This window comes from Neodiprion fabricii, chromosome 4, assembly GCF_021155785.1.
Source record: "Neodiprion fabricii isolate iyNeoFabr1 chromosome 4, iyNeoFabr1.1, whole genome shotgun sequence".
Lineage (NCBI taxonomy): Eukaryota > Metazoa > Arthropoda > Insecta > Hymenoptera > Diprionidae > Neodiprion > Neodiprion fabricii.
Window position 1 is genome coordinate 7,836,404 of NC_060242.1, and position 10,659 is coordinate 7,847,062.

Sequence of the window (10,659 nt, forward strand, 5' to 3'; positions counted from 1 at the left end):
ATTACCGAAATAAATATTTTAAACACTTCACTTGTTCAATAGAAATACTAATAAATATTTTTTAATCAAATTCACTGAAGGATTGCAACGATCACAACAGATTCGCATAACGCGTGTCTCGGCTCTCTTCTCTTGCCATGCTTACTCCTGTAACTCTTCTTTTTCTCTCTATTCTACGTATCGCTTTTGTATTAACCACGTCTATTGATTCTGACGAATAAATACCCAAGTTTTACAAATTATACCTTACACGTTATTATCATTATTTGTATCTCGTTTCTTTGTGCTTTTTTTACTATCGTTATACTTTTTTTTTCTTTTTTTTTACATATAAATACAACTTTTTAAATCCGGTCTTTCAAATTGTTCTGTAGGTATATAATCTAGAAAAAAACGTTAAAAAACTTCCTCTGTTAAATTCCATTGAAAAAAACATCGGAACAATTCTGGGCATTGAAATTTTTTTGCAACGAATTCCGACCGAGTTTTAATTTTACTTCTTGTACCTCGAAAGTAAAAAAAATCGTTATTATTAAGTTTCAATAAGAGATAACTGTATAATAACTAAATCAAACAGACTGCCAGCAATCATTCCAATAAATTGAGAAAAATATGTTTAAAAAATTGTAGTAAACGTCAGAAAAATACCTGAATCCGTAACCCGCGTGCATTAATAATTTTGAATTTGTTATTAGCCAGCGTTATGAACCAACTTCTGGTCTGGAAGTATCATCATCGCTTCCTTGCAACTGTCGATCCACGTAATTCTCTTCTTCTTCTTGCACGCCCTCGATATGTTCTGCTTTTATTTCCCTCCTCCGACGCCTCCGTCCAACATTTTTCAACAACCATCTGTACGAGACGCACGTGCGACCCCCAAAAAAAAAAAAACTCATTTCACCTGTAATAATTCGAGGGAAAGAGCAGCCCCGAGGTAGGTGCCTGAATCACGTGGACGCCCCCTGCCCTTTGTCGCCTGTAACAGCGTGTCCGATGATCATCGAATGCAGAAGGGAAGGCACGTGCTGCGTTGGGAGCTGATGACTGCAACCGATAACTTCGAAGCGTTGAAATTGTCGTTCCCGATGGAACGGGTCAGATTTTTATAATTTTTTAGCAACCTTGCGTATGACAAATACACGCATTTTATTTGTCGCACTGGAAAGATAATAAAGATTTCGCATTATTATACAACAACCGTTTAAATTTTTGTTAAAATTAAAATAAAATGTCGTACAAGTATGTGATTATATTTACGGTAATAATGGTTGTCGATATAGGACATTTTGCGGTTATTACAACATCAAATTTGGTCAAGTTTAGTTTCCTAGATTCATTTAGTTAAATGAAACTGCAATATCGATTCATTGTCACACCAGCATCGAATTATTGCAATTGTTACGAAAATAGCGTATCTGTGACTGCGTGATCGAAAAGCGTACGAGTAACATGTTTTAGATTTTCTGACCATGTAACAACAAAAATATTTTTTATTTTGTACCGAGAACTGTGTTTTTCGGTTATGGTAAAAAATGAAAATAGTTGGTAACGACAACTATAGAAATTTTCCTGGGTATAATGGTCTCTTTAGACGGAGAGAATGAAAGAGCAGATTCTATTTCGGATCTGCTGTTTCATTTTAAAATATACTTCGTGAAATGCAGAATTTACTCTAAAGACAGTGAAAAACACTATGTGCAAACTAAAATCTCCTACCTTTATGGTAAAAAATACACTCGACATGGGTATATTTGTTTTTTTTTTTCTTTTACCGAAAACTTACACGCGTCCCTCTTTTCCTGCGGTTTTGAGTAAAATTATTTTCTCAATGCATGAAACGTGATTTTCAGATTTCTACAATAATCCGAAGATATTACGTCGATTGAAAATAATTTCTTGACAAATTTCTCAAGGTTTTTTTTCGACAAAACGGTGAAAAGAAATTCTGCGTAGAATACATATTTTGAATTATTATTCGTAGCGGAAAAGTCGGAATCATAGCTTCTGAAATATATAACAGCTGTATGAGCCAACAATGCCAGCCTAGCACCAAAAACGCATACATTTTTTTTTTTTTTTTTATTTGCAGGAGTAATCGAAAAACGTGACTCGTGCATCACTAATGAGAAAATAGAAAGATGTTTGTTTCGTTTGACAACAAAAGAACTATTGTATAGATTGTATAAAAATCACAGCACAGAGTCTACGTAGCCACTGATATGAAGACATGTGAGCTTCTTTCGCGCCTCGTGACCCTCGAGGTACGAACAAAATCACTTAGATCAAAATAAAAAATATTTCGAACGATTCGAGAATTTAGTTGAATGATTTAAATTTTAATGTTGATCGTTAGACGGTTCCAGGATGAGGTGCACGACATTCGTGAAAATTCGACATTTCACCGAGGACAACAATATGAGAGCCGAAGAAAGTCAAAAAAAAAAAAAACAGATATGAGATAAATTTGTAAACTTTCAGTAAAAACTTTGAGCAATATTGATGAAAAAATTACATGGTAAATACGAAATGTTTCGTAAGAACACATTTAGGCTTAATGACAGGAAAAACTTCAAAATATAAAATTATAGAAAGTTGTCGAGTAACTTGAGGAGATTAGATTTAAAAAAACGAACCACACACACTAACACAAATTAAAGAAATTTTCAACGAGAAAATTTGATAAAATATTCTGTAAATTATAATTACGAAAGTAGGAGAATCAATTAAGGCTTTTGGTTCAATCAAAAATTCGTTAGCACTTCTTCTGTGACTGGATTGATTACCCTCTTCAAAAACCACGAACATTTTGTTTTGTATTTGTCAATTTTTCCGTGCGACGGTTTTTTCTTTCAAAACGACTAAACCGCAAGCAATAAAGATCTCGCTAATTGGGTGTAGTGTACAGGTATACAGATCTCGATTTCAGGAATTAACGAGACTACTTTCGTTGTCGTGTGATCCTCACTGTTCACCGTTTCCGTGTACCGAATTCGTACCCTGTTAAAAACAGGTCGCCCACGTGACGGAACAGTTTGTGGATATGGAATTGATGAGATGATATCGGTGTACAAGATCTCGGGACGTACGAATTCTGCAGGGAATAAATTCGACATCCAAAGTCCGAACACTGAGTGAGGCTGCTCGTTTTTTCGAGACGGAACAGGGTCGAATCGCCCACGTTGCTCTCTGTCTGCAAAAAAAGTTTGGTAGCAATAAAAGTAATAACAAATGTTGAAGTCTTCGTTCTGCTCGCACGATGCAAACTGTGAAGCAAATAACAATGGAACCGGCTTTGTAATTTATATTTGTCAAGAAAAAGAAAATTCATTCTAACGTTCTGAATACAATTTCATATCAAGTTTGTATTTAAGGTCTGTTTAAGTGTATCCACTACACGTACTTATATAAACTCCAAACTATCACAAAAACTGGTGAGTAATATATTTTTTAAGTTGTCTTTGAACTAAATTTTCAAATTTTTTTGACAACGTTGTTGAGCTCTGTGCCTATGCGTCTAATCTCTTCACCCCGAGCAGTAAATCACTCGAGAAATTTGTAAAATAGATAATAGGCGATGTTTGTAAGAATTTCTTCTATCGTTTGACGAATATACGAATCTTCTAAACGCACGATATTATAGAATATATGAATAAAAAAATGGAAGAGCACGAAAATAACAGATAAGACTATTGTGTTTTGTCGCATTCTTTATTCATACGTAACATTCTGTGTCGCGTGTCTGATACGATACAGTCGTCAGCAAATATAAGGCACATAGGTATGTAAATTTTTAGCCTTGCGAAAACTGTCGACAGATTGAGACGGGTTAATATTTTAGACTTGACTTTATAATAAATTGCTTAAACTCAACCCGTATCCAACTAAAATTATATTTGTTAATTTCACCGTTGAGTTAAAAAAAAAACAAAAAACTCCTAAAATTCGCGCATAATGTCGCAACCATTCCAAAGTTTAAGTATTTTTTTTACCTGAAAATGCAAAAAAAATCCGGATTTTGCATGGAATATGAAAAAAACATTACAATAGAAAATAACCAAAGGTGTCACTACAGTGGCTTCTATGACTGAAGTGGTCAACAGTCCTCGATTAACGTTCAATTTCAAAAGAACGTTGAATTTTAAATTCAAAATTCTCGTCCCGCGCTCTGACAGTCGATAGTATCGTACTCGATTCAACACTTCGATATATCGCAGGTGAGTTTCGACGGCTGTATCGATACCGAATGAATTGTTATACGTTAATCGTTGTTGCCGCTCGGACCTCGAATCATTGGGTAAAACTTCGTTTCGAACATTCTGTGCCTCGAATGTTCTTCGAAACAAAAAGGTAGAGGATAACTGAAGGCGGCGGATAAGGAAAAAGAAAGAGGCGTGCGTGTGTATTGTCGTCTGTCATAAGCCGATGTGAATAAATAACAATGTCTCAGTGCTTTAGGAATATATCCAACAAATTCACAACTGTTAATTCTCTGTTAAATACACGTAAGCACGTAACGCAATTCGACAAGGAACTGCCGCACCGAGTGAAACCTTCAACGTTTTTGGAGGAGGTGAGAAAACCGATTAAAGCACCGAAAGAACCTCTCGAATCTTCGCTGGCATCTTAATCGATAAATGCAGGCCGGTTTTACTCATGCTTTGTTCCCTGACAGAACCGGCTTTGAAGCTGAAGCGAGCCGAAGACTCGGTGCCGAAATTTTAACCTCACTCATCTTACATAACTTTTATTCTCTATTTACCATCTTGTACGGTTAATATATACTCGCCAATGTCTCGACGCAATTCATGCAACGGCTGTGCCTCGTGAAATGAAGTTTGTTCAAGCGGTTAGACGTTACTTTAAAAAATTCGAGCGTCTCCGCCCCAATCAAATGAGACATAACCTCAAAATCAACGAATGCAACCGCTTGAGTATAACTGTATTTGATTTACAGCACGTATACAAAATACGTCAGCTAACCTCCGTTGTTCATTACCGTGGATCGTATTTCACCCCTGTTTTAATGTGATTTATTTTTATTCATCATGCGTCGCGAAAGATTCCATCCAAATTCATCCAATTTTCTCAGCGGCGATAGATGTATAGGTTGAGTATTAAGGCTTCGCTAGGTACATACAATCCTTTTTTTATAAAAGAAAAAAATCTGTTTTCAAAAGTACATACAGTTGTCCAACAATGTTTACAGACGTTCTATTTTCCTCATTTACAATAAATCGAAAACCTTTCATTTTTGATGTACCAAAATTTCACTATCTGCTCATTTTTCCACAGTTTCTAAACACAAGAAGTATAACAAGCCGCGCAGCAGATTGTCCGAATTATAAACCGCAGAGTCCGGTGGCATCGTCTTTGGAGCTTTTAAATACTTGCGATGCTTGGCGAGATGCGTGCCAAAAAGATGAGGAAGTGGAAAGAAAGAGTCAGTTTCATAGAAATTGTAAAACTCCAGTTTCCCTGAGTTCTATAAGCTCTAGCACGACGCGGTACAAAATGTCGCCGAACGATGTCGTAACAGTTGGCAATCGTTGGAACGATTCGAACTCGTTGTTGAAATATGAAATTGAGTCTTTAGAAAAAACTTACACAAGATTATCCAGTGGCATTACATTGCTCAAAACCAACGAATCCATTCTCTCAGAGTATGAGAAAAGAATGATCCTTCTTTCTGACAGTAAATTGAACCTAGAAGAAACAGGAGCGACTAAACAACAATCTCCCAACACTGATGGCAGGCCAAATGATGAGCAATTACAGCATGTTTTTAACAATCTTCGACAAGAGGTAGGATGTAATTTTTTACAACAAATTCATCTTGATTAAGTACACACGGAATTTTGATGTAAATTTTGTTACCCTGTTGCAGTTACCAAAATTATTTCATTCTTCAATGGACTTTACGGTATATCATTCTGACTTACAGTTTGTCAACAACATTAGAGGTACTGTAACTCGGTAAGTGATACTCTGTAACATAATACTGTACAAATATCTGTTCCCTACATGTAAAAAAAATATCACTTTATTCTGAATCCTCGATCGCATTCTTTTTCAGAGGTCTTGTACGCTATGTTAAACAAGTGATTTTAATAAGGACAATCGGAAATATGAGGTTTGCTTGTGTCAATTTCGAAATACTAAAAATGACCATCGATCCCGAGGATAACTCTATAAAAGTCCGATGGAGGATAAGTGGATTTTCAGGAATCAGGACTTTTATTACGTTTTGGAAAATAAAGTTGTGGAACATAAAGGAAACCATTGACCAACAGGAAATGTAAGCATGGGAAATATTTACAACTTTTAATCGGCAAGACAAATCACTGACATCAATCGGTCGGTTCCGATGACTTGGAGGGGGGGTATCGTTAATTCGGTGAAAAAAATGACACTTTTTTCAACATTTTTTTACAAGATACAGGCAATGTATATTAAATTAACTAATTACAGTATCGTAGAGTAACATTTCAAGAATATTTTCTGAAAATTTCAGTGGAAAATATTAATACCCAAGCCTTTGGCAGCAAATCTCTGGAGACGTCTCGAAAAAAAATTGTTTTGCGGTGACGGTTGTAACTCATCACTGGGTCATTTGAAATCAAAAAGTCAAAATGATTTTATTAAATTATGAGTTTCCCCAGGTAAAGCTGTCGAGTTTTTTTTTTAAATTTCTTGTTATTTTTTATTTTACAATAACGTATATTGATTTTTCAACTTTGGTAATACTGGAAAGTTAAAAACGCAATTTTCGCTTAAAAAAATCGGCAAATTTGTTATTGTAAAATAAAAAATAACAACAAATTAAAAAAAAAAACTACAGCTTTACCTGGGGAAACTCATAATTTAATAAAATCATTTTTACTTTTTGATTTCAAACGACCCAGTGATGAGTTACAACCGTCACCGCAAAACAACTTTTTTTCGTGACGTCTCCGGAGATTTGCTGCCGAAGGCTTGGGTATTAATATTTTCCACTGAAATTTTCAGAAAATATTCTTGAAATGTTACTCTACGATGCTATAATTAGTCAATTTAATATACATTGCCTGTATCTTGTAAAAAAATGTTGAAAAAAGTAACTATACCCCCCCCCCTAAGTCTTTCTCAAATCAATTCAAATAAGCAATTTCAGCCATATAAATTAATCTATTTTTTAGCGACACTAGGCTAAATATTTGATTTGTCATTCATTATTTACTTCTGAAGTGAGATTTATGAAAAAAATCACCTTTAAGTTCCTGAAGAAGATTTTTATAAAATTTGTATAATATTTTGCATCAGGAATCGATTCGAAAATTCTGAAAGAAATCAGCATAACATCTACACTATAAAGTCTGAATTAGCTGTTACCTGGAAAGACACATTTTGACTATATTTCTTCCAGCTGGTATGACGGATTCTCTACATTTTATGTAAATGGTGAGGGTCTAATTTACAAACATGTAGCAGACAAAATGATGCCTGATCGAGATGTGACTCCAATAACCAAAGACTCATCTGCAGTTGCGACAAAACTAGCCCTGTTTTTGGGCTTATTAGTGCCAGGTGAAACGATACCTGAAATGTACCTCTTGCGACCATTGTCAAGACGACATGATTCATTACTTAGAAAGTTACAAGGAGATACAGAGCATTTAGCAACAAATTTGTTACCGTTAGAAAAACTTAAATAATTTATTACTGTAATAAAACATTTAAATCTCAAATTTGTCCAATTTCGTTCCAGCCCTAAGATGCTTTGAAAATAAAATTATTAAATTCGAAATATCACTAACGACTTCTATGTAATGTTGTCTAGCATTTTATTCATGTGGCTGGTAGCGTCATTTACCAAATGTAAAACAATGATAACCTGACACAATTCCGAACGATTTTCAATTAAAAGAGCAACTGGCGTTATATGATGACAAATTGAGTGTTTCATTAGTAAAGACATTAACTTCTGCTTCTAGACAGATTTGACAAAGTAAAGCTCTAGTGAATAGGTAACTTTTAGTTTAGTCACCGGTATACAAAATACTTGGAACATACAAAAGTGTAACTAATCAGTCTGAGATTCAAATTTTCAAGTGAGTGATGTTCTCAACAATTATCAACGATTGATTTGTATCACATACAAATGCAGTTTGTTGTTAGATTTTCATTACGTAGATTACATAATTTATTAAGAAACTGTGATGGTCAGATGATTGAATGTAGTCATTGACAAATTAAATCATGAGATAACGTTGAATGTAAGAGAATTTACTTGCTTGTAAATTAAAAACGAAGCCACCGCTAAGCGTCATCTATATATAGCCCGTGAAAAAATAAAACTATTATGTATACATACTTGTACACCGTGCCTTTGGTTTATATTACTTCACTCAATCCTATATACCTAATCCGTGAAACAATTTCAAGTCCTGCACATATGAATAAAGAAACGTATCCCAAGATAAAAATTTATTTACACATAGAATTCAAACGTAATTCCTAACTTGAGTATCTTATATTATCTTATTACCGATTTGGGCCATTGATTAATCATCTGAACTTGTCACAAACTAGTCATTTAGATGAATGTACAAACATCCCAGGATCAATTGTCACACTTTACATTGGTCGCCACTTCCTTCCGTGCCATAAATTATGTCAGTCCATGGATCAGGTAGTATGTTACATTTTCGAAGTACAGTAATTAGCTTCCATTACATCACCAAGCCTAGAATCCATGCATTCAAAACTAAATGTTAAAATCTAACATTAAATTAACAGTAAAGATATGTAAGTTCGAAAATGAAAAAAAAAAATGTATACAGAATAATCTAAACAGAATCTTACCAAGGAAATCATCCATTAAGGTACCAATGGCAAACTGAAAATGATTCACAGGAAAATTAATGAAATAAGTTCGTTAAAAAAATTCTTTGTAAATCTGTGTACTTACAATCCCTGTCGCATCAACTCTGGTACCAACAATTTTTAATCTTATTTCGTCATCTGCTTGAATTACTACATCCTGTAATTGAAAGAATAACAAATTGATTATCCTTAGATTGTTTCAGAAGAAACCTTACTTTATATTTACAGCGACGGATATCCTGGAGAAGTTCGATAAGAAATAACTTTGGGAAATGTTTCTATGAAGCACTAACATCGTGTACATGTTAGTTTAGTTATTCTTTGACATGAATTTTACTGTCATTATGATTGTACCACGATAAATTCATCTTTTTGTATAACGTAAAGTACCAAAGCCATTGCAAAATTTAGCTAATTCTTTTATAATCAATAACAGGTATTTCGTATTCTTTGACAACAATGGCTTGTTCTCAATGACAAATTTTAATAGAAGATAGATAATAACACGAATTCAAAAATATATATTTCAGAATCAAGGCTAAATATTATTTTATCGTTTATCAAAAGCGATGTTCATAATTTTCTAAAACTAGCTAGAATTTGTATAAGCAAAAATATTATTTCCACAGAACATCACAATCCAATATCGAATTTCATAATAAATTTCTCACCTCTTCCTTTGACTTATAACAAGGTGGATTGACATTTGGACAAAATTGCATGTCGGCTGGAATGGACTGAAATAAAAGAAAATGAAAAATTTAGGTTTACATCAAATGATAAATGGGATACAAAAAAAATACTCACGTGATGAGATATGAAACAAGACAATGGTCCTATTTCAGCGAACATGCCAACCTACAACCGTAAGACATACACAGAGTAATGTTTGTACGATTATGATCAAAACTCACATATCAACATAACAACTTGTTATACCTTATTGACTTGCGTTACGACTGCATCCAGAACCTCTCCTTTGAAAGGTCGAAAAACAATAGCCTTATATTTTACAGGATATACAACGAAACCTTGTCCTGGCTGAATAATACCAGCTCCAATATTGTCTATCGTTGTCACTGCGACGACAAATCCATACCTATAGAAATTCGAGGTGAATAATGTTTTGTAAATGAAATGCTTGACGTAATGGAAAATGTTGTCATTTATAACATTTAAAGTATAAGAATAAAGGCAGTTCCACTCTGTTCGTAATGTTTTGCGATGAGAAATAAGATCTGCATAATTTCAATAGCTATACCTGACCTCAATACCTATTTTCAAAAGCAATTCAATCAGTTATTAATTATCACATACTTTCCAGTGCACGTTCCCTCGACTTCAGTGTACAGTTTCTGTTTAACCGTATCAAGTAGCTGAGGTCCAAAGTATCTCGGATGCAACAAGATCTCATGCTCCAACGATATCTGGAATATGATTGCAAAATTTTGAGTCAAATCAACTCGAACTGAACACATTTCAATGCGAATAAGATAAGAGGAGGTTAACTTACGTGATAAAACATGTTGTTTTTTACCTCCGTTAACGGTCTTCAGCTATCCAACTTATTACTTTTTTTTTTGTATTTACAGAATCTCTTGAAATCGAATACCCTACTTTTCAGAAACTAAGTCTGACAGAATCTGTCACATTGGGGTTATGTTCGTACAGAATTACGCCGCGAAGTGTGACTATGCGAGTGACCGTTGGAGTAACGCGGCAGCCAGGCGCGGGAAAATTGCTGCGCATGCCCAAAAAATAGCGCACGTTTGAAATTGTGGAACGTAATATTTCACG

The 10,659-nt window shown here is 34.4% G+C and overlaps 2 protein-coding genes across 2 annotated transcripts; one reads left to right on the forward strand and one right to left on the reverse strand.

Annotated features, from left to right (window-relative positions):
* Positions 1 to 4,270: 4,270 nt before the first annotated feature.
* LOC124181072 lies at positions 4,271 to 8,349 on the forward strand. Its single transcript, XM_046567255.1, has 5 exons — positions 4,271 to 4,570; positions 5,293 to 5,802; positions 5,885 to 5,973; positions 6,074 to 6,295; positions 7,403 to 8,349. Exons 1-5 carry the CDS (start codon positions 4,439 to 4,441, stop codon positions 7,689 to 7,691), a joined length of 1,242 nt encoding a protein of 413 aa, XP_046423211.1. The 5' UTR covers positions 4,271 to 4,438; the 3' UTR covers positions 7,692 to 8,349.
* Positions 8,350 to 8,448: 99 nt separating this feature from the next.
* LOC124181074 (DNA-directed RNA polymerase II subunit RPB7) lies at positions 8,449 to 10,659 on the reverse strand. The gene is made up of 8 exons (XM_046567258.1): positions 10,376 to 10,659; positions 10,180 to 10,289; positions 9,802 to 9,961; positions 9,670 to 9,720; positions 9,534 to 9,599; positions 8,948 to 9,019; positions 8,842 to 8,875; positions 8,449 to 8,722 (listed from the first exon to the last, which is right to left on the reverse strand). The coding sequence occupies exons 1-8, from the start codon at positions 10,385 to 10,387 to the stop codon at positions 8,709 to 8,711; spliced, it is 519 nt and encodes a 172-aa protein (XP_046423214.1). The 5' UTR covers positions 10,388 to 10,659; the 3' UTR covers positions 8,449 to 8,708.

Coding starts and splice junctions, on each gene's coding strand:
- LOC124181072 (XM_046567255.1), top strand. CDS start 4,439: ATGTCTCAGTGCTTTAGGAATATATCCAACAAATTCACAACTGTTAAT. Junction 4,571..5,292: donor CTTCAACGTTTTTGGAGGAG/GTGAGAAAACCG, acceptor ATTTTTCCACAG/TTTCTAAACACAAGAAGTAT. Junction 5,974..6,073: donor ATTAGAGGTACTGTAACTCG/GTAAGTGATACT, acceptor ATTCTTTTTCAG/AGGTCTTGTACGCTATGTTA.
- LOC124181074 (XM_046567258.1), bottom strand. Junction 9,962..10,179: donor GAGGGAACGTGCACTGGAAA/GTATGTGATAAT, acceptor GAATTTCTATAG/GTATGGATTTGTCGTCGCAG. Junction 9,020..9,533: donor GTTATAAGTCAAAGGAAGAG/GTGAGAAATTTA, acceptor TTTCAATTACAG/GATGTAGTAATTCAAGCAGA.